At 40.5% G+C, this 24,082-nt stretch overlaps 2 protein-coding genes across 3 annotated transcripts; one reads left to right on the top strand and one right to left on the bottom strand.

Annotated features, from left to right (window-relative positions):
* Nucleotides 1–5,679: 5,679 nt before the first annotated feature.
* On the bottom strand, nt 5,680–23,468 carry RB195_009632 (uncharacterized protein; the record flags this gene model as incomplete). 2 transcript variants are annotated; one of them, XM_064190271.1, is made up of 10 exons in its annotated part: nt 5,680–5,807; nt 5,868–6,045; nt 6,696–6,887; nt 15,861–16,927; nt 16,997–17,115; nt 18,242–18,378; nt 20,436–20,549; nt 22,488–22,581; nt 22,943–23,034; nt 23,415–23,468. In XM_064190271.1, 10 exons carry the CDS (start codon nt 23,466–23,468, stop codon nt 5,680–5,682), a joined length of 2,175 nt encoding a protein of 724 aa, XP_064047853.1. The 2 variants fall into 2 exon arrangements, with proteins under 2 accessions (XP_064047853.1, XP_064047855.1); XM_064190270.1 differs by lacking the exons at nt 5,680–5,807; nt 5,868–6,045; nt 6,696–6,887; ... (1 more) ...; nt 22,943–23,034; nt 23,415–23,468 and adding exons at nt 20,805–20,924; nt 22,259–22,423 and having other exon boundaries at nt 15,822–16,927; nt 22,488–22,538.
* RB195_009633 (uncharacterized protein) lies at nt 8,435–10,660 on the top strand (the record flags this gene model as incomplete). The annotated part of the gene is made up of 5 exons (XM_064190272.1): nt 8,435–8,515; nt 9,429–9,586; nt 9,653–9,743; nt 10,074–10,184; nt 10,475–10,660. The coding sequence occupies 5 exons, from the start codon at nt 8,435–8,437 to the stop codon at nt 10,658–10,660; spliced, it is 627 nt and encodes a 208-aa protein (XP_064047854.1).
* Nucleotides 23,469–24,082: the final 614 nt, after the last annotated feature.

Here is a 24,082-nt window from a genome sequence, read left to right on the forward strand (position 1 = left end):
TCCATAATCTACGACCCCGTATATGGATACTCCACCTGAAATCCGTGCCGCCCCAGATTCGTGGTATGCTGCCTTTAAAGAAGTGAAAAGTGCTGAAAACTGGCAAAAAAATACACTGCTAGCAAAGATCCCATCACAGAGTGAATGTATTCGAATCTGCTCGAATAGCTGCTCTACCGACCACTCCCGGTGAAAAACTTATCTAGATTTGGCCAAACACATTAACCGTGACGGAGTAAAGGAGCTATAGCCGGCGCTGAATGTGTTCAATCGCGTGACCGCCGCAGATCTGACTCGACGCGCACTCTTTCTTTGCTTGCCTGCTTGACTCTCTTCCTTCTGCCTTGCATGGATCTAAGTTGCCTCACGTTTTTCTGGTGCAAAACATGCAGCGCTGACTGTAAATGATACCGATTTGTTATATGACCAACGATAATATAATTCAATTTTTATATAATATGTAACGATATTCTTAGCCTTATTCACACCAAAACGACGGCTGCACTGCAGATCATAACCTTAAGTGACTGTGTTTCAAGGTTTTTGTTTTGCTTTCGCTTAATAAACCCAACGTACCCCTCAGGAGCCTTTTATACCTTATAACATTTGCTGTATTTCGTACTCTGAAGCAACTTGACCTAGACATGCAGTTCAATAATCAACTTTAACTCGAATTATCGGAATGGTCGGGTCAAGGCGACCTGAAGTTCGGTGTTGCTTCCACCACTCTTCGCTGCACTTCGCGATGGTCCCACACTAATTCCAACCGCTGTCTCCACCGTACCGCTTCGAGAGCAGCAGCTTACGCAACTGCACCGAGCTTGATGTCGTTTTGACACGACTATTGCTAAGTTCGATATGGATAAGAATTCTGTTTCAAGTATGTGCCCTGTGTCACACATTTTCTTCTCAACTCGGTGGTAGTGCTTTGATCGCAAATGTTTTGTGATTCACGAGAATTTTGAGTCCGGCGATTGATGTCGTCATTCATTAGTATTCATTACTCATTGAGGATTAATGCTGTTTTCTTTGACCGGGAGAGGGCCCCGTCTTTCTTCAGCAGGTGTTTTCCTGCCAGGCACATATTCGGTTACAATACTCGCTGGCTCGGATACTTTTCTTCTAGTCAGGAATCCTGATATCGACCATCTGATGAGAAGACCTGTTATCACAGGATACCAAATAAACACGAGGTAGACGATCTGAACGATGGTTCTTTCAGAGACTTTAATGTTTTGAATTCACACAAGCAACATTTACAAAACGAATACGATTTGTACGGATCGTGTTAGGACCAGCCGTCCCAGAAAAGGGAGAAGGTAGCGAAACTGAGGAAAGAGAGAGGTCACTCGACCATAATCAACATGAGCTAATTCACCCTGGTGGCTAGGTGTCTGAGAAGATACCGCTATTGGCAATATTAAGGATAGCTGTGCCCATCAACTCCTTTGCGAAATGCAGCGAGAGCGGAGTCTTTAAAGATCGCCGAAAAGTGCCTAGCTTTGGAAATTCAAAATTTGATATGATGTGTTAGAATTCAAGGGGAAATTTAACCGCCAACTCACCAATAAACTTCAGTTCGTAACGATCGTAACTAATGGTGAACATTTGTGACAAAAATGTCCAAAAAAAGAAAGAAGAAACTCCTAACACGCTAACCTATGACGAAATCATTCTTCTGCCATCATTCATCTTTCATCTATCAATCTTTCATTCTATCTCTCGTACAAGTGCGTAAGTTTTCATCAGCTAGATTGATCGGTTTGGTGCTCTTGATTACTCCTACTTCTGAATTTGAAGCGGATGTTTCGCGCTCACGCAGCTGCATTAGCAAATTATGTCCCAAACCTAATCCGAATGGTAATAACCCGAAGCGGGTTATTACTGTTTTCTGCAGAGTAGGTCAAGAACTTACCATGAGGCTACTTTTCTGCATAGCTAGAAAGATTGGACATCTACCACCGGAGAGGACTAACGCACACTAAGAACTTCATATCGAAAATTCTGCCAACAGCTGCCCTTACTGGATTTAAAGAGGAAAGAAAAGATTTAAATGCATTTAAATGTAAAAATCAAGGGGTTCGTAGCATTTTTAAATTAAACTGAATCTTAATAGAATCCGAAATCTAAGACATTTTCATTGTTAGTAATTGCGTTTCAAATCTATGAGCCTAGTACAATAGGCTCATAGATTTGAAACGATCAGCTGCTCCTCAGAATCCTTGGAATTCTCGGTAAGCGTTCGAATATTGCCTTTCTGATTTTTATAACGCCTACCACTATATAGATTCCAGAAACATGTCGTTGTTTTTCCTCGTCTGCATTGAAAATAAATCCATACACAGCAACAACTGGACGACGTGATCCTATTAGTGCAATAGCACAAATATGAATTATGACCTAAAATATCGAGACTAAAGATTTGTTCGCTAGAGAATGTTATTCCACTTACTTGTATAATCATCCCATTCGAAAGTTTGTTCTGCATCTGGCGAACTTTTTTTGAGTATGCGCTCAGAGTAAAGTACCTCTTTAGAATAAAATAACACACGATTATCACAGTTGAAATAACAGTGAATTGGAAAAGCAAAAAATATCGAGTGCAGTCCTGAAAAATTCACTTTCAAATTCAAATTCAAAAAAAAACTCAAAAAAAGAACGATTTCCTGCATAACTGGAAGCTTCCTTATCGCCCATATCTTCTTTTTCTTTGAGATTGAATAGTGTAAAAAAGTTTGTTTATCTTCCTTACGCAAACAAACAAGCCTTTCTGCCATACCACTGTTTTTCGAACAATTTACAACACCTAACACAGGGCTCGGGAGTGTAAATTACGAATATAAGTGTGGCACCGCTCAATTCTTCCTAATCGTCCCTAATATCCTAAAATTTCATGGGAAAGGGCGTTCCTTTTTAGGAGGTAAATTGAGATGCGCCACCTTTGTGCACGCATCCATGAGCGAACGGCAGGGAATCAATGAGGTCCGATGACCAGCCTTTTTAAGTGAAGCCAATGAATAAGCTGCTGAAAGTACTGTACCGAACTATACCTCAAGACGCAATCTATCGTAAATAATAGGAACAAACGCCGTAAGAATGGCGTTTTTCCGGACGGTAAGGGAATTGAACATTAGTTGCGCTCATATTGGTAATCTACACCTTATGTCCCGAACCCTAGGTTTCCATCAGGTTTCCTCACTAACGCCAATTTTATGATGCCCTCAAACCTCGCTACGCCTGTCTGTGATGCGTCGCCTCCGTTTCTAATCATTATTGTCTTCGAAGAATCCCAACTGAATGAATGAAATGATTTTCCATTGCAATAATGTCATCTAATATTTTTCCATCATTTTACTCATTTTCATAGATCGTTTCTTCGAGAAATAAGAACTCACAGGAAAAAAACTGTCCATGTAGGCAAAAATTAGAACGTAGGCCGCGAAGAGTGGACTTGCTATGCAGTAGAAATACTTGATGAACGAAGACCTAAATCAAACTACACTAGTCATTATGGACGTTCTTGAAGGCTTCATCGGACAATTTTAGGGCAGAAATGAAGTGGTGACTTTTAGATTTTCGATGTTGTAGAGTTTGATGGGTAAACTCGCGGAGAAAGCAACAAGAAAGAAGCATTGTTCAAGAGGATTCGAAAACTTGGAATTTATTCCTTGCGTGTCTGCATCCTGGTCGAAACTTTTGATTTGTGACACATGGCAGGTTATGCACAAGGCGGCGCGTGTATCATCATTTAACCTGATGACTATGAGATTACCGTTTTAGCGGAGGAAATATGCAGCGGATTCCAGTCGGATGTCGAAGGTGAAATTTCCCTTTGGGTGTATGCAGTTATAAATAGTTTTTCGAATGTTGCTTGGAAAAAAAAACGGGAGAGAAACGCGGAGCACCACCAAAAAACCCAAGGATAGAGTGGATCAGAAGTGCCAGATTGGTCAGTGCCAGCTTACAGTTGAGTCAAAACGACCTGGAGCTCAACGCACCTGCGTAAATGGCTGCGCTCGAAGCGGCGCGATGGAGCGTGACGGTTGAGATCGAGTGGGGAGCCTCGCTAGCATCATTCATCGCCGCAGTCCAAGAGAGGTTAGCGATGGTCCACTTCGATTTCAACCTTTAGGTCCACTATAGCTTCGAGCGCAGCCGCTTGTGCTACCACAAATTTTCAGATTGTGCTTTTCAAATTGTTTTGACATTATTGACATTACCATACCTAGTGATGAAGCCAAGATACATTTTCCATTTCGTACTGGTAATGTGTAAAAAATTCTGTTTGGAGAAATACGGAAAGTTGCAGTAGTCGAATAGTGAATGTGTCGTGATTAAATGATTTCACATAGTGCTTTAAAAAATCCAAGAAGGAAAATCCGCTCATTTTTATTCTGAAAAGAAATGGAGTGAATCAATTTGCGCTGCAACAGAACTGCGCATTTTCTTACTGAACCGACTCAACTTTCCAATTTTCGGACATTTTTTGTAGTGCTGCGACCGAAACATAATTTCAGCTAAATGTTTTCCCGCTTACATTTAACAAAGTATTTGAAGAGAATATCATTTTAGCTTTGCATCAAAGTAAAATACTTTAAAATAAAGCAGAGCTGGAGTACCACTTACTTAACTGGATATGTGGTAGTGAATCTAACGGAATTAAAAAGAAACCCGAGGGTTCCCTTGAAGTCAAGGGGATTATTTTTGCATTTTATGATTAAATGAGTCCACAGTAAAGTTGTTGAGTTTCTATGAAAACTTCCATAAAGTTCTAGGTGTTGTTGTTCGGAGTTTCTATTGTTTTTCTTTCATATCTGAAAGCTTTATTTGGAAGGCTCGTCTTGAAAACTCGCACGGATCCAGCAAAGAAATTGGTTTTGGAATCCATGACAAGCGTAGACGAATCCGTTGAATTAGAAAAGAAAGTGGAAAATTATGTCACCTCACAAATAGAAGCACACGATGAACATTGAAGATCATCAGCATTATTGATTCGGTTGGTTCAACCAGATCGAGAATAAACACTAGGACGAACTCGATTTGTGGCGATACACTTAGAAAGGAGTAACCTCGTTCTTCTTCACCAGCTAATGTGGCCTTCTGAATCATAAATGTGTTTTCGGGTTTAGAGGATGAATTGACTGCAAAACTCTGTCGAAGTCACCCTGTTCACAAGTAGTCGAAAAATAGTGGCGACAAAGTAAGTTGAAGACTGCGCTATCAAAAGATTCTGATACTGTGTGAGCACGGAATACTTTGACTTGATACGGTAGATAATATATCCGTGAATAAGCAGAGAAAATATAGTAGCTATTCCTGTATTTATCTGCTGGATTTCTTCAAGGATTCGTCCTAAGCGCATCACCTTCTTCCTGAAGTATGGAATATGTGTCATAGTTCCGTTTATGGACGAGATGGCCACTTTTTGCGTCACACTATATATAAGCAGAAGGTGTAGATGAATGGTTAGACCCTGTGGAAAATTTCTGCTCTGCGGGCAACATTTTAAGAAATGCTTTAAGTTCTCAACTAGATTCTTTAAACCCATTTCAGAATAATAATAAGGAATCAATGGGAAAATGAGTGTAAGTTGTGACAGTGGGAGTCATTGATAAATCGAACATAAAATCTTCTCAAACGAGTCTATCTTTACTTAATCGGCGGGCTCATCGTCTAGAGTTAGCGCCTCCACGTTGGCTGAGTCTCATCCTTGAGCACAACTGTCCAAACTCGATCTTCAACAAGAGCTTGCACAGACTCACAATCAATCCATCCGTCGCTATACCGAACGAAACTTGACGTCTCACCTGAAGTGCCTATTAGCGCCGAGTGTTTACAGGTCCTCTTTCGCCATTTCAAGCAAGAACTTTTATTTTCGGCCAGATGGCAGCCTTCAGGTTTGATCCGACAGACTCCATTGAACTCCTGAATTGGACAAGACGATCCAATTTTTTCCTCAAAGAAACCAAGGCGATTTTCTGTTTCCGCTTGCGATGGCGGTGTAGGATGCTGATGGTTTCCATGTATCCCAACATCAATTTTCTCCTAAAGATCACCATTGCGGCATATCTGCGGCATATCCGAGGAGAAAGCACCTGTTTAAGGTTCCTTCAAGTGCAGTCAAGCTTCTTCATCACCCTCGATCGTATCATCCAGAGTTTGCTTCCTATGCGATCTCGCACGTTTGCAAAGACTTTGTGTCAGTTCCCTCTAATAGGTTGTTATCATTTCATACAGCTATCGCGAAACCCTTGTCCTTTTGTCACCAGGATCTCCGCCGAACATGGAGTAGTCTCCAATACTGATGACCGGCCTGTTTCTGATGCATGTTTCCTGTAGTGCACAGGAAACATGCGTCAGAAACAGGTTGGTGCAGAGATATGGTAGAAGCCTAGATGTGTTGTGTTGATTGATTATTGAGTGTTTGTGTTTAGTTCTAGCAGGGCCACCATAAGCAGGTATAGGTCTCGTATACGCGGTGCTCGAGTAGTATTAGGTCAGTACAAAAATAATGCGCGTTTTTCTTTGCCTTATCTTCACGAGAAATTTTTTTCTGGTTACACTAATCTAATATTAGAAGCCGTAAAACGTGTTTTAGCGCACTTCGTTGCGGTTATTAGTGCTGGAGTGATTTGCAACGAGCATTAGTATTTGGTCAAGGCTTAGAAAGTAATATGATCAGGCAAGATTTTCACCGAATCTTCTTCTCTGAGTTCATGCTGGGCAGATCTGGAGCGGAGACAGTACGGAATATCGACGCTGCTTGGGGTGTGCGAAGCACCACCGAATCCGCAGGACGGCCTTACTTCCAAAGGTTTCGTTGTGGTGATATGAGCTTCGGAAATAAGGAAGGTCGCGGCTGCCCTTCTGAAGGTGTCGACCACCTGCTGAAGGCAATCATCGAAAAAGATCAGCTTAAAACAACATGAAAGGTTGTTCAAGAACTACAACTGTCAACTAAAGGGGTTCAACTGTCAAGAGCCACTAAACTGTCGTCAGCCATTTGAAAAAAATTGGAAAGGTGAAAATGTCAGACAAGTGGGTGCCGACCGAACTGAACGAGTCCTAAAGAAACCGCCGTCGTCGTCTTGAGATTTGCTCATCTTTTACGCATCATCTGATCTTTTACGCAACAAGGGCGATCCATTTCTCGATCGCGTTGTTACGTGCGAGGAGAAATGGATCCTTTACGACAATAAGGAGCGTCCTGTTCAGTGGATGGACAAGTATGAAACTCCCAAGCACATATCGGACCCGAAAATGCAAGAAGACCCATGGTGACTGCTTGGTGGTGTGCTATCGGTGTAATCCAGGTTTCGAGAAGCTGTTGTAATCCACTTCAGCTTCATGAAACCTGGCGAAATCATCTCCAAGAGAAGTAATGCAGAGTAAGTGAACAGAAACACCTCGATTCTACTACAATTCTCGGCCACACTTTTCCAAGGTGACGCTACTGAAGTTGAACGAGTTAGGCTACGAGACTCTGTTTCACCCAACATATTCGCCAGAGCTTTTTCCAACCGACTTACTCTTTCTCAGAATTGTGGACTTCTGTCTAAAAGGCAAGATCTTCCAAAACCAAGCTGATCCAAGCGACTTCTGGAAGTTCGTGGAGTCCAAAAAGTCGTACTTTTATGCAGCTAGAATAAACAAACGCGTCTCGTTGGCAAAGATTCGTGGACTGTAATGGTTCTTTTCTACTGATGAAGTTGACTTTGATGCGAGTTATAGCGTTTCGGAGTGAATGTTCGAAAACGCGCAGCATTTTTGCATCAACCTAATAATAAACGAGTGATTGAGTGATGAGAACAAAAATAAGGTTATTCATCTTCTTTTCACTATGATGATTAAAGGTGGACAAGGAAATCATTACTAGAAATCATTATTATCATTTTTAAGTGCGACTGATCAGAAGTGTTGGGAAAAAAATGCTGCAATATTCCAGATTATACAAATTTGAGAGAGAAATAATAGTCATCAACAATGCTCCAGACGGAAGCATTCCAGACAGTTCCTGTTGTTGATATGTACAAACTGCTTTGATTACTGCAAATTTCTTTGTAGAAATTGATGTATAAAGTCATTACCATTCGTTATGGAAAGGTGGTAAGGTGGTTCCAGGAAAACCCTTAGCCTTAATAACTGTGATCGGTTGGCCGTGTAATGGTACTGAATTTGTAAAACCTAATTGCTAATAAGTGTATTGAAAATTATGCATAAGTTTTACATTTGGTCTACTGATTGGTCCTTAATGATTTGCACACAAGCATCTGTAATTTTGTTATTGAAATTGTGAAAAACAGCACATGAGAAAGCAGTAAACAAGCAAACAAGCTTGATGGAAGAAGTTAGAAGCAAAAACAGTCTCCGATTAATTCTAAGGTTTGCTTTCTCTTGTCGTACAATCAATCATATCTTCCGATATTTTCAGAAAATGGCCGACCGGAATATAGATGCACATGTGGAGGTACCTCAGTACGTGAACATTCTGGCAGCTACAATATGCTCCTTAATGGTACATGGATATATTATTCGTGGGATAGTAAGGAAATATTCTGTGCTTAATCAATACCAAAATCTCTTGGTAATACAATCCTCTGTCTATATTATCGGTTCGATCTTACGTTTCTGCGTAAATCGGGTAAGTTTCCTCGAGAGAGCAAGTTAGCCCTTTTGAACTCGGAGTTTTTTTTAGAACTGAATCAAGGAAGAAGTTTTTGTTGTAGATGAATAGTAGATTTCAAATGACCGCTGACTAAGGACTAGTTGAGACTGCATTAAAATTACCGACGGAAATTTCATTCTCCTGGAATTTCAAATTCTTGCAAGTGCCCACTCTCGTCTACAAGTGAACACTAAAGGAAAATGACAAATCTGTGTTGCTTCGAAAATTCATTCACTCGCACAACACACCCTATGATGGTCATTTTTGTACTAATTTTGTTGTCAGATTTCCCCACACTCAGAGACCAACACAAGTAGCTGTGGACCATCCTCCTGCAATTTTTCTGACGGGGTAAAGTTGGGAATGTGGTGGATTGAGGTCCCTCTCCCAACAAAGGTCTTCGAGTTGGCGGCGAATGACCGAATTGACATGCTCAAGAACCTATGTCGCCTCGGTCACTAGTCTCCAAGCCCTGGATTCCCTATCTCACCTGTTTCACAGACCTCGTGCCATTAGACTGTCACTTGTCCAAACCCTTCAAGCATTTTCTGAGATAAAAAGCTGTTCAGTTCTATCGCTGACTTCATGCCCGCTATTGAGCTGTTCTTTGAATCCCAGCCCCTGAGAAACTTTAAAATTATAAAGCGTTTATGTGTGGAAAAGAAGCTTTTTTCGCAGAATGACTCATCCCTACTTCTATTTTTACAGCGAGATCTCTTGATTTACATACTCGACTCAACTCAACTCATTGACTGTGATTCAGGTGATAACTACGGATATGCATGAAGTAGCTGGATATCACTTCATTCACATTGCGCCGTGGATCCAAACGACTCTGGATTTTATGCTTGCTTTTGCCGAAGGAACGGAAGGTGTCACACTTATGGTTTTTAATGTCCATCGACTTCTTCTCTGCATTAGGTAACTTCCTTCCTCCCTTTCCTGATAAATCACTTATAATTGTGAGCTTATATTTTTTTTTCAAAGAGGTCACCTCATAAAGATTTTCTACGTCGTATTTATCCCTATCTCATTGTTGTTTGTAATTTTTTATGCTTATGTGAACACTTTCTACCCGGTGAGTTTATTTTTCCAAAACATTGGTTTAAGACTTGAGTGCTGCACAGAGAAAGTGTCTGAATTTGGAGCTATGATGGCGAAATCGCGTAAGGGTTCCACCTTTTATCAGAACTGTGAAGCTGTAGCACTCTGCGTAGCTTTTTTGCGTTTTTGCGAGTGAAACGTTTTCTTTGAAAGCTTGGTTTTAGCGAAGATAGTAGAATTAATCGGAAAGAGTTGTTTCCGTTTGTTCGTAATTATGTAGTATCAGTTTCTGTAGGTTATAATCTCAGTCGTTACATTGTCGTAACGTCCAAATAATGTGGCCAAGGTGCATTGACTATTTTAGGACTCCAGCTTATATTTGTGCTACGTATTTTTTGCTTTTGTTTCCTCAATTATAGTGATTTGCTACTTTATCCTACGCAGACATTTCAAAAATAATGGTTATTCTGAGAACGTACGACGGATGCAAAATAAACTGTCCAATGGTCTACTTGCGCAGGCAAATTTGTGCTAGTGACGTTTTAATTCTATTTTCATGGAGCGACCTATCACTTCAGATTTTCATACATTTGCTGGCGCTAGCACTGGTTGGGATTGGTAGTCCTGTTGTAGAGCTACTGTCATGGGTTTTTGCCGTGGAAGGGACCGGCACTGTTTTTGTCGGCTCAATCTACATGATTGCAAGTTCAAGTTCAAGTAAAAACTATGATAAAATGAACGCAACTTAGTAAATACATATTTCAGGTCGTCAATATGATATTTATGTGGTATCCAGCGGCCATTGGAACAACCATTATGTGGTCTATATCCGGATTCTTAACTGGACCAGCTCAAAAGCGTTCAAAATCAAACATTTCTATAGTAGATCTTGCAACGGTGCGACGGTGTACGTTGGAGGACCAACTTGCTCGGTTCAAGTCAAAATACTAGTGACATTCAAAGCTGAAAAGCTCTTATGTCGCAAAGACGTCGTTTTCCTTGCTACGTAGTTAAAATGTTGCATTGAAATTGTCGGAACAGGTTAAAATATTTATGATCTTTTCTCACACTAAGACTGGTGATCCAAATGTTTCTAAGAAGGGCGATTTAATCCACTCTTATTTAAAACGATGTTAATGTATCAAATGTTGAAATAACACTACTCATCTTATTATTTTTGGAAATGCTTTTCCACAATGGCTGTCTTTCCATACTTCAATTTCTTCTTTATTTATGTTCCATATTAGTGCAGCCGTTGTGCATTAATATATTAATATATTAATGGAAAAAGTCCAACGTGACGGCAGTTCGTTAAAAGAGAGCATCGCTGGGTGTTAAGGATATCACACTACCTTCCCTTACCTATCAATTCAAACCCTTCCATATTCTCTTCAGTTTTATATAAATGTCATATTCTTTAAATTAATTCGTAGTAAATTGTTTTCAGAACCTACTTTTGATTAGAATAAGAAGTGAAGTATTTTGAGACGCACAATGAGAAAAGCACTCGCACTTTTTCTTTGGTATATGTAGGTAGAAGAAGTTTTGTGTTGTCCGTGTTCTGATACGCCCATTTAATTTTACATCATCGGAATTCCTTCCACAAAAGAAATTGAGACGAAGACGAGTCAAGAAGTTAAAATTTCCTTAATTCTTTATTCGTAGCTGAATCGCCTTTAATAAAATCAGGTCTCTTCAAACAGAGCGTATTAGTTGAACTAAATCCAACCACATTATATGTCAAAGTTGTTCACGTGTAACTTCAGTTGTACTTCAGTTTGTGTAGGGAAACAGTGAAACAGCTGTTTCCACGTTTTCGACCAGTTTGCGTGTGTGGAAAACCGGGTAGCAATTTACTTGGAAGACCTTAACTTTGAAAAATAATTATTACTTTTGGAATGATGTTATACATGATTCCAAAAGTCAGTCAGTCATTACTCACTGCTGAACAGCGTATGTTGAGGGTACATACGCTGTTCAGAAGTGAGTAATGACTTGATTGAATTTGAGGTGAATTGCGATAACACAGTTACTCGACCGCTGTAACAGCAACAAAGTGGCGCACGAATGCATTTAACACTGTTCGTTGTATTGTTTATCGTTGGAAATAGGCTGACGAGTATTAGGAACTTGCGAAAACAGTCACGTGAACATTGAGTTCGTTTTCCAGTTTTTCTACGTTAAGGCTTCGAAAACGGAGAAGACGTGAATTAAGAAGGAACGGAAAAGTATTAGAAATTAAAAAGCCATGGAATATGAGGTCAAATCTAAAAGATCAGTGAACTGCCTCTGGAGAGAAATCGTAGCAAAATGACGCAAGAAAAGCGAACAACGCAACAAACGCACAGACCCCTTAAAGGTAGCGCATCGTGGGATGTTGAAACCTCTCTACGGAAAAATAGGATTGTTAGGTTTATGTCGTAGACGATTATTCTTTGTCTTTATGGAAATATTGGTGAATAAGATGGATGGCTAACTGCAAGGGTTACAGATGCGTACCTGCCATCTTACTTTAAAATGTTTCCCAATCATTTATGTGTTCGTTTGGTAGGGCGTGCAGATCGAGGAGGGACGCGAGGAACGAACATGTGTGGTTTCGAAATATTGTGGCCGCTGTGCTGTCTGAAGAAGCCGCGAATAAAGCACAACATCAGAGCTTCAGCTGCAGTTGAAAAGCATGCCAACGTGAAAAGAGGAAACTGAAAGGAAGAAGTGCTCAAAAAAAGATTATCTATGAAGGACTTCGATTCATTTTTTATCTTTGCTCATCACCATTTTTGAAGAAATCATAAAAACGATCGTTGCAACTTGTGAAATGATACTATTTTATTATGCCCAAAGGTTCGGGTGTACAAAATTTTAGAGCTGAGTCACAATTTTATATTATCAGAGAGCTGTCTTGACTTTTTCTTTACTGGTAAGATTAGGACTCACCACATCATAGATTAAAGAGAAAAGTAGTTTTGTTGTATCATTGAATGTGATCGTGTTATAGGCATCACCTCACGAATCTGGAGTGATACGGATTTCCGGATTACTCCGGAAATTCGTGTACGAGGTCGTAGATTATGGAGAGGAGGGTGATTCCGTTCATTTCTTCCTAATTGCCGTAGAAAACGGCCCAGAAGATACGGCTTCGAGCGTTCCGGCGCACTATTTTCTACAAGGAGTTCGATTGGCGCGCGCTAGCCTTGTGCGGCGCCGCATCTTCCGGGCCTTTCTTTACGACAATTAGGAAGAAATGGACAGAATCACACCCCTTTCGATAATCTACTATCTCGTATACGAATACTCCACCTGAAATCCGTACCCACCTCGGATTCGTGGTGTGATGCCTTTAACGAGTAGACTAGAGGGGATCACGAGCACTATAGTAACCGCTAGCTCACAATAGATGATGCCCTGGAAGCAAATACAAGTACAAATAACGCCTTAACAAACTTCTACTCGAATTCCAGAACTCCAGAAATAAATGCAATGAGAAAGTTTCTTCGAAGCACTCAGTTGCCCACAAAATGTGTTTACTTACTACATTATTGTCACTTGAGTACAGCTCTTTTTCTCATAACGTTCCCAACTTCAAGAAGGCCTGTATGATACTTATTTGATTTTGATGACATGGTGGAGCAAGAAACACCTGGTCTGTTGATGATCATTAGCTTAGAAAAATTCCTTGTAAGCTTCGTCAACGTTCTAGGAACGAAGAACTCCTTGCGAAGATTAATCTCAGCAAGTTGTAATACGGGGCGGATGTAGTGCAGTCGGTTAGTGGTGCCGCTACCTGCACGATAAATCGGAGGTTCGAATCCGCACTAGTGCTCACCAAGCTTTTCATCCTGCTTCGATAAATTGTTATCAGACTTATCTGAGAGGACAAAAACACTGACCTGACACATCGGATAGCTTTCGCAAGTCATTGTATAGGCCAGTTTTACCTTCGTAAACCTCAAACGATTCTGAATTGAAGCGAACGTGGTGGCGCATCCGAAGCGGATTCATTAACGCCAGACACTTTATTCTTTCACTTTTAAGTTGTAATACACGCTAAACATCATGCTCTTTCGCGTGGAACCTCTCATCCAAGAATTTGGAGGATAAAAACAACTACTTTCTCTCCTCCTCTGACGTCTCTGTACCTGAGGCTGAAAACAGCAATACTTGATAAGCCGATAACTTTTGCGTTCGTTATAGATCCTTTTCAGGAACTTCCTATTTCCTACAGTGGGGTGGAAAGTGCAAAAATCGTTGGTGTTCTCTTTTTTCTATCCGTACATCTGTAAACAAGAAACAAAAACGATTTCCGATACATGACGTCGGGAAGTCGGAAAGTTGGAAGAATCAAAGGAAAGCACAGAGCTGCTGATTTCAAATATATCTTTCGAATTTTGCTTTGTTCAAATGTGTGAAGACAAGTGAATTTTCACCGCTCTTCGCTAATTACTTTCACGCTGCAATCCTGTCATTGACATCTCCCGCCGATGAAACTAAGTGGACTGAAATGGAGGCGCTGCGATTAGCTTCAGTTCCTCAAAATTGTTTACAATATTCAACACATTCTTAATCATTATGGTATTTACAAGATTCTAACACCTCACATCTATGTTTTGCTGCTAGCAAAACATAGATGGGCGGGTCACATCATGAAAAGAATCGACGATAGATGGACTAAAAGAACGCCAGAGTGGATCCCAAGAGATGCTAAACGTCCTCGAGGGAGACCGCCAACGAGATGGGGTGACGTGTTCGCTACACGGATGGACCAGTTGAGAACTAAGGTGGATACGACTCAAGGACCTCGTCAACGTCACTCACGAAACTTGAAAACATCTTGGATGACAATGGTGAGGGAACGAAACGAGTGGAAGAGATGCTGGGGCCCGCACGTCCAGTGAAGACGGGCCATCTAAGTATCTGAGTTAGTAACACCTCACATTAAATGCAAATCAAGGTTTCCAGTGACAAGTGGGACACTTCGAAAGCAAAAAAAGTTATACATTTTTGGCTGCAGAAAACCTACTCAGAAACTTTCACGGCGAACAATTTGTGCATGATAACACTTAAAATTGTATGCCTCCATTTCGGCAAATTTTTCGCTTTTCAAATGTCAAATTTACAACTTTAATCTGTTTCGTCATTTGTTCCAATCTCTAAACACCTATCAGTGGCGTACTATGAAAGCTTAATTCTAAAGACTCGGTACTTGTTTAGAACTTTCTTTTCTTGCTGGCATAGTTTTGCTGACATAGCTTACACTGAAGGACAGCTCATATGGTTTTGAGCGATCAAATAGAAAGAAAATCCGACTTTTACAAAACATGATTTCAGCAATCGCCACGAATCATTTCCAAATTTGAAATAGCCTACATACCTTGGAGAGAAACAATATTTCGGAAGATGTTAAACGCAAATCGATTTCGACTGTTCAAAATTCTTCTCTTGAACCCGTCCACCTATATTTCAATGATGGTATGGCTATCGCTGAACACAAAAGTTTCCAAAAGCTAGCTGGGATATTCTGCGGTACCTCTGCAGAGCTCTTACCTTTTGGATCTTGTTTGGTACAGAGTTAGTTTCGGAAATATCACCCTAACAGCGTCTACGTAAGTGTGGTTCTTACGAAGGTACCTGAATGTGATCGCTCGTTGACAGCTGAGTTTGCATCCACTTCCGTACTTTCTTTTTTCCGTATAACCGCCAAAATTCCGATAGTATTGGTTTACGAGCACATAGCAGACCATAAAAGGATAAGGAAAAAGTTTCTGGCGTTGATCAATCCGCTTGGGGTGCGCCCCCACGTTTACTTCAATTCAGAATCGTTTGAGGTTTACGAACGTGTATCTGGCCTATACAATGACTTGCGGTGGCTAGCTGATGTGTCAAGTCAGTGCTTTTATCCTCCCAGACAAATCTGGTACCAATTTGTCGACCCCGTAAGGGCTTGGTGAGCACTAGGGCGGATTCGAACCTCCGATCGATTGTGCAGGAAGCGGAACCTCTAACCGCTACACTACACCTGCCATATAGCAGACCATAGAAACAGTAATAACGACAAGAATGAAAGAGAATAATATGATCGTTTTTGACAGATCAGAAGAATGCTGTGCACATAAAACTAGATAGGAAAAGATACCGCGTAATGTATTTCGCTTACCCCAGCACCTTTCACTTTTTCTACACCGCAGTAGATACAAAAGGCTAGTGCTGGCGGCAAGGAAAGCATGTGATACTTTACAAATACAATGATTCCTGAAACGCTTTTGATGTGTTGTTGATGTGATGATGTGTTGTTTAAGTGATGCAGCTTTGAACGGTTAACATGAATGATCACCTTCATCTTGATCACCTTGACTCCCGTTGATCTTCGAACTGAATGAGAGGGCCCCAGTAATTCTTCAATTTGTCCCGATCGAGTCGCCAGAGTCGCATAGTGGTTCCTCCTTTCGCGTGGAACGCGGAGAGCATCATAATTTTCTTTGAAGGACTTCGTGAAGAAATCTGACCATCGGGTCGGCGGTCTTCCTATAGTGCGCCTAATATCGCGGGGAACCCAATCGCTCACGGCTCTGATCCAACGGTTGTCGTTAAAGGGCATTACGTGTTCGGCCCACCTTATTTTACTTTCCTTGGCAAACGCATCTAGCATCACTCTCTCAATTGCGCGTTCAATGGCGCTCACCGTGTTTTCTTCCTGCTTGCGAAATACCCGTGTTTCCGAAGCACAGGTCAAAGCAGGAAGTACGGTGGTGTTGAAGAGGTGAGCACGGAGTCGGGTGTTCCTGGTCTTCTTCATTACATCCTCGATACTCTTATACGCTCCCCAAACCGCTTGTCTTCTCCTACCCAGCTCGGGGGTCCGATCGTTCATCATGTTCAATTCCAGACCCAGATAAACGTAGCTGGCGCATTCGGATATGTTTGTTCCGTTGAGCGTGAATGGGGCATCCGAGACCCATCCGTTCCGCATGAACGTCGTCTTTTGTAGATTCAGCTGAAGACCGATGCATCCACAAATTTCGTCGAATTCGGTCAGCATTCGTTCCGTTTGGCTGATGCTAGGTGTTATCAGTACGATGTCATCAGCAAAGCGGAAATGGTGTGGCTGCCGACCATCAAGCTTCACTACCATGTCGTCCCATTCCAACTTTCGCGTTGCGTTCTCGAGGGTGGATGTGAATATTTTGGGTGAGATTGTATCACCTTGTCGGACTCCCCTCCTCACTTCAATGATGATATTCTTGTAGAATGGCGAAATTCCGTCGTGAAGTTACTGTACAACTCTCGAAGTACCTTTAAGTACTGAGTAAGGGCGCCTTGGTTGTCCAAGGCTTCCACGACCGCCTTCGTCTTTAACTGAGGCCTCCAAAGGCCTGATAATTTTTAAAAATTTAAGAAAAGCCTTCGAAGGCCTGAAAAAAGGAATGATAATAAGTTGATACTCAGGATTTCGGTAAGGCTGGTGTAGCGCAGTCGGTAAGATGTTCCGCTGTCTCCACGATCGATTGAAGGTTCGAATCCGCTATAGTGCTTAGTTCCTTCCGCGAGTCTATAGATTGGTACCAGATTTGTCTGGAAGGATAAGAACAATTACTTGACACATCAGGTAGCCACCGCAAGTCATTGTGAAGGCCACTTTCGTTCAAACCTCAAACGATTCTGAATTTAGGTGAGCATGGTGGCGCATCCTAAGCGGATTGATCAACGCCAGGGAGTTTACATATTACACTTTTATTGAGCAAGTTGAGTGATAAATAAATCTTCTCTTAATCAACATTTTCAATGAAAGTAACATGTTGCCTTATTTTACAGAGACATAAATTATTGCAACTGTAACTTGCACTTCTTGCAGCAACGGATCGTCTAAGTGTAAAAATTCATTTCCTTTTCCAGCAGAATGTCATCGTTTAGTACTTTCAAGCTGAGCCAATGTCAGCGCCTCAACAGGATGAGTTTTTCAGTTTTTTCTTTTGTTCTAGCATACGTACAGGCTTTTCCTTAATGTATGTAATACACATAAGGTCGGCTTTGGTTCAACTACCCAAGTTCGTATTCAGATCGTCTTCGTTGATCAATAATTTATTGTTGCGTTTGTGTAAAGAAGACATATCGTGTGGTGGATTATATATCGAACTGAAGCACCAGTATACAAATCTTTTGAGATCGGTTAAAGTGCTTTTAGGAAGAGGTATTTTTCTATCACATTTTACACTCATGTTTCCATATTTGCTTTACCACATAAATTATTTCATTAATCATCACTTATCTCAGGAATATCAGGTGAATGTGGAAGGTAATAATAAGGGACTTTTCAAGTCCGTTAATAAATCCCGCCATGAAAATTATAATTTTCGCTGCGATACAATCAATTGTTATATAACCGAGGATTGCTTTCGATGCACCTGAAGCTGTGATAGTCTAAAAAAAAACTGAACATTTTCTGCTCTGTCCTGTTTTGGTTCTAGAGCTACTACATAATCAGAAAGCTATACCTTCAACATGAAAGAAAACATTGAAAATGTTAAGAATGGAACCAACCTGGTAATATATGAACCTTTCCAATGTGCCGAGAATTCCAAAAATGCTTTGCCCACATCAATATCAATCCCTAATGGTAACTTAGAGCCGAGCTCTCTCTCAGCATTCCGTACAAAATGTATCCATATATTGCTAAACTGCAATTTGAAGGGATGATCAAATTAGCTAACTGAGCAGTTTGAAGCGTTAAGTTGTTCGCTTTCGACAATAAAGAGTCCATTCTGTAATCTAGTCATAAGTACAAAAATCAACCGTTTAACATCCCTATAAAATTCAGAGGGTACTGTATTGTGATTATTGTACGAGTGAAACACGTGAAACTGCGAAAAGCAAAGATTTCAGTAATGTCGTTACCGCGCACGTGAATGACGAATTAATTGAACTCCTGTTGACGATGTGATGGAGAAGACGACGGACTACAACACTGAAATAATCTTATCCGAATGTTTCGGTAGTATATTTAATCTACAAATTTCCGTGAGCTACACCGAGAAGGAGAGATGTCTTGCTAATTAAAAATTGGAGTTTAAGAACCCTCTCACACTTTTGCAGACGTAAATTACAAAGTACGTTTACAAAAATTCTTGAGAAACAGGTTTTTGCATCAGGAATCTGGTGAATACTATTGTATGCTTGCTTTTGAGCACTCTGCTGTTGAAACAAAAGGTTATCGAGAAATTCTGCTGATGCCTTAAGCTACCGCGCTTTTCATTCCTTAACAACGGCAAATTCGCAGATAATCCACCAATTACCGCCATTTGAATAGCAGCTATCAAGGATTCCTTCACTGCTTCACTTCTTTACTTCTTTTTTTAACAACGATTCGAAAGCTAACGTATGTAGGTTCGCTCCCGGGTTTTGTTTACGACGTCCATTTGTATGCACCGCTATGTGGGAAGAAGCTGGTCAAATCCATCGAGAACAAATCCATAGCAAGGGTTTGTTGAAAAGAGCGATGACTAAAAAGCAGTAGAAGAAACTATGGGAAGAAAAATAATAGAAGATTGATTAGTCGTGAGATAGTCAGGATTCCGTAAAAGTGTGAACTGGACGCGCTATTTCGTAACTCAGCCCAGCCAAGAGTTTTATTCACTACGTAAATCTATTTATTTCAACCGAATACGTCTTCATACTTCTCAAGTTGTGCTACTAGTTGAACCTAGATGAATCCAAACCATCGCAGAAGCTAATGATATAGAGCGGAATTTAGACATGAGACACCCATCTGACGTCACCACAGACATCAGTTGGGAGCGTCAGGCTTCACGTGCTTACATCAAAATTAACTGTTGCAAAATCTTTATTTCCGTCTCTCTTACTCCCCCTCTCTCTGTGGAAAAACTGCGAGCAGTTGCCTGAGGACACGTGAAACGCGTCATGCTTAATCAAATTCTAGGTAACCATGGCTGGCGATGCCGATGTACTGTTACTCCTCGACCAACATAGAATAATGGCAGGTCTTCTCAGTTGAAATCTAAAAGATACGGAAAAAAGAACACATAAAAATCAACAAAAAACAATAAAAAAACACGTGAATGGGAGGGAGTTTTCGGAAACCACGGGAAAAACGACAAAAAAATTAGAAAAAAGAAGAATTTTCGTCTATTGGGTCGATGTGTGATCAGTTTTTGTAGTCGAACTTCTCAATTTTTTAGCGTGATGACAAACGTCGCGCCGCTATTTTCAGGCACTGCCTCCTCCATATACTTCCAATCTCAGCTTCTATGGGTTCGCCATCTCGAATGAATTTAAAAAAAATGGTGTCAAAAATACCCCATTTTGTCCACTTGATATCCGACTGTGATGACAATAGAAAACAAGAATCAAGATAATCAAAAAGTCAACATTGCGCTTGCATCATCTCTGCAGATTGAGGATTTTTTTTTTGAATTATAACATATGGCATATAATAATAATATAATTATAACATATGTTTAGAGGCATTTTATTTCTACATGTATTTTTCAACTTTTATAAAGAGTTGTTCCTCAGTCCAAAATTTACTTCCAAAGCTGCATTCAGTAATGGATGACCACGATACAAATTCTTTATTTTTAACGGAATCATCTTCACAACTTAGTGGATTACCTAATTGCGACGAGCACATTTTATAGACATTTAGATGGAGATGTAACTACGGATTTTGAGCTCATTTCGAAAGTCGAGAAATTCTGCGAGGAAGTTGAGGAGCGACCAAGTTTGCTTTTGCAATGTTGCGAGAGCTCTCTGCTCTGAGGAAGCCACGAATGGACCACAGCATCAGAGCGCCGACGACAGTTGAGTACCACGACACCATGACGATAATAACCTTAATAGGTCAAACGTTAACAGGGAAGAAACGTGAATATCTATGTGCAGTTTCGAGTTTTCCCATTGCTGCACGATGACGTCATTTTCTCACAAGTATATAAACGAATATGTGTATTATAGAATATCCCATATACATAGCCCTCAGGTATGTAAAATACACCAAAAGAAATGTATTATAGTCAATTTGTCTCTTTTTTATTATAGAGTTACAATTCGTCCAACTTTCTTCTGTTTCAACCATTTTGACACTCACCACACCATAGGTTACGGCGAAAAGTAGTTTTGCGTTGCTATCGTCTGTGACTGCGTCAACAAGAAAACTCAGAGGTATCACTAACGCTACAGTAATAGCCAGTATACAGTGAATAAGGCCCTAGAATGAAGATTGCCATGACTGAAAATTATCTACTACGTAGAAGCACAATTCGAAAGAATTTATGGATGAAATATGGTATTTTTAATTGTTAACAATTTAACAGTCACAGCGAAATATTCACTAGTGTAGTTGATTTTATAAACTGAAGCTATTTTAAGGATTTCCCTCTGATCACGTACTGCATGAACCGATTTTATTCCTTGGAAGAATGTCGAACGGTATGATTCATTGGGAAAAAACACTGAGGTCTTTTGAGAGCAAAGATCTACAAGTGGAGGAAAGAAATAGTAAGCCAAATGTTCACCATTTTATTCTTGTTCCGTGTCCGCCGAAACGTTCAACCTTATAATATCCATCTTGATTGGCGAAAATTTCAGTTAGATTTGGCGGAGTCGATCTGATTGCTCACAAGGTACAAAGAGTCAAACAAGTGAACGTATAACTGTTGAGGTTGGAGCGTTTCATCCCTAACAGAAAGCAATGGTAGTGGAACACCTTGTGCTTTCATTCTCTTCGCTATACACAAGGTAGCCGGCTAAGTTTTATCCTTAATACACAAATACAAGTAGAAGGCTAAAAGTATAAGTGGGCAGATACGAGGGATTTTGCCCACGTGGGTGTTCCCTCGGGCGCCTTGTCTGATGCAGCGCTGAACCGCTCCGAACGGTTCTGCAACCCTGCGTTTTGTGCAGTTGCTGCTGCACCAACCGCTCTGGCGCCACGCACGCCTTCTCGACCTCTTAGGCTTGGGTCCTCCTGCTGAGACAACAAGGGAGCTCCAAGTTCTGTCGACAACCTCTCACTCACTAGTGGTTCGGCTGCAAAGGTCCCCACTTCCGGAGAATACGCTCGGGAACACTTTCTTCTCCATGGCACTCTACTAGTGTCTCGGACCTTGCTCTCAAGTCGAGCGCTCTCCGCTACGAGGTGTCGCACTAGACGCAGCAGACGCACCGACTGGCTGACTGACCATGAGCGAGCTCCTTATGTAGAGAGATTTCCCACCTGAAGTGATCAGTATGAAGTGGCAGCCGGTGTCGTGATTGGCATGACTGCCCACTACAGTTCGAATTCAAACTTACGAAATCGAAAGTGCAACCTATGAAATGACTACCTGCAGTAACAGCATGCAATAAATACACAGCATCTTATATACACCAGTACACAGTACTGACATAACAATCAGTTATTTCGTTAGTAAAACCGGCGTTTCTTTCCTTATTTCCTAATCACACACAGAAGGCACGATTTCTGGTTTCTGGTTTTCGCATCCATATCTTGATACCATGACCACATGAAGATTTACATAGCTGTGGTAATTCTAAAAGTACCTGGAGATAAATACTCTTTGACAATTGGATTTGCATTCTTTTCACTTTTTCTGTATAGCCACCGACAGTTCGAAAATGTCTCTTTATAATCACATAGCAGACGACAGAAACTATTATAATTATTGGCACAAAAAACAGTTCTGTTAAAATCTGTGCTAGATCGAACTAAAAGAACAGCATGTATAGAATAACAATGTTAGAAATAGCGCAAAAAAAACTATTCACTTACGGAAGAGCCATTTGTTTGTGCCACACCATAATAGATAGAAAATGCGAGCATTGGTGCTGATGAAATCACGTAGTACCAAATAATCCAACGCGGTCTGGAATCGTTCCATGGAATCTTTAGAACAGTTGGATTTCTGGAGTACATTTTTCCCATTTTTTTAACCACTATGTTTTTTTTGCCTGTCCTACAAAAAAGTCTCTACAAATCTAAAATTTTGTGCGGAACACTATTCTGGGCAGCAGCTATTTCGAGTAAAAGAAAGACTTGAAAGCCCATAAATCGTTTCATGATGGGACTGAAATAAAACCTATGTGCAATCACTGTTCGAAAGCACATATGACTTTTGAAATGATGCAAAAGTCCTATTAACGATATTGCTTCCAAAGTTCTCAAAGCTTTATTGTGTCGTTCTGCTGTTGCTGTACTTGAATTTCTACGGCTCAGGCGCTACTCACCTAACGAATATAAGAACGCGATGAATGTTGAAGGTAAGAATGAGGAATTCTTCTAACACATTGATAAACCCAACCGCGAAAAGTAAAATCTTCTGGACAACATGATGAAAAGGAAATGAAATTCCCACGAAGATTAGGTCTGATTCACCGGACGCTTTGATACTCTGCAACAGATCAAATGTTCCGATTTTCTTCACCTTCAGAATCAAACTGTTATATAAGTTGGATAGGTTCTCTTCCTCAGTGTAACGGGTCCGAAGGGGAGAGAACCTATCGAATTTAGAGTTAGATATGAGCCAATTTAGATAACCTGGCTAGATATGAGCCTTGTTAATATTCCGAAAGCTCCGACAATTGACTGCACAGATATTAGAATTTCGTAAAAACTTAGTGTAGAACATCTCCGAAACATCCTGAACATAATGTATCCATATATTGCTAAGCCGCACATTGAAGAAGTGATCAAGTTGACCAAAATAGCCGCTTTAAGTATAAAATAATTAGTTTCCGTTGATGACGTGTCCATTCTGAAACATAGTAAAAGTAGATATTATCTATTCAAGTTTGGTGTGGCATTCAGGACATAATATAGCATGAGTGAAACACACGGAAATGCGGAAGGCAAACATCTTTGTAATGTCATTAGTGCGCACGTGAATGGCGAAATAAACGTTGCTTTGATTTTCGCTTCTGTCCTAAGATCAGAAAGATACTAACGGAGAACTAGACTATTCCTCGATTTCATTCACAATAACATTTTAGCAAGGCCATGAAAATCCAACATTCCTCTAAAGGAAATTAAGAATACAACTTTGTTTAAACTGTTGTATGAAGAACTGTGCTAACTTCCACAAACTTCCTGTAAACATTCGACACTTGATGCAATATTCCTCAGAGGTATACAGTATTGCGTTCATTAAATGCTATTTATAAAAGAGGCATCTCGCAAATAAAAGTCGTTTAAGGTTGCACTCGACTGTATCCTTGATATTCAGTTTCCCAAACCTAAATGAATGGTTTAAAAAAATAGGTGACAAGCCAATATTTTCCGATGGATTGGACGTAAAAGAAATGACATGATCCTGCTTCGTTAATTTGAGTGGGGCTATATGAAATGCAAATCTTGTGGAACATCGTCAC

This window comes from Necator americanus, chromosome III, assembly GCF_031761385.1.
Source record: "Necator americanus strain Aroian chromosome III, whole genome shotgun sequence".
Lineage (NCBI taxonomy): Eukaryota > Metazoa > Nematoda > Chromadorea > Rhabditida > Ancylostomatidae > Necator > Necator americanus.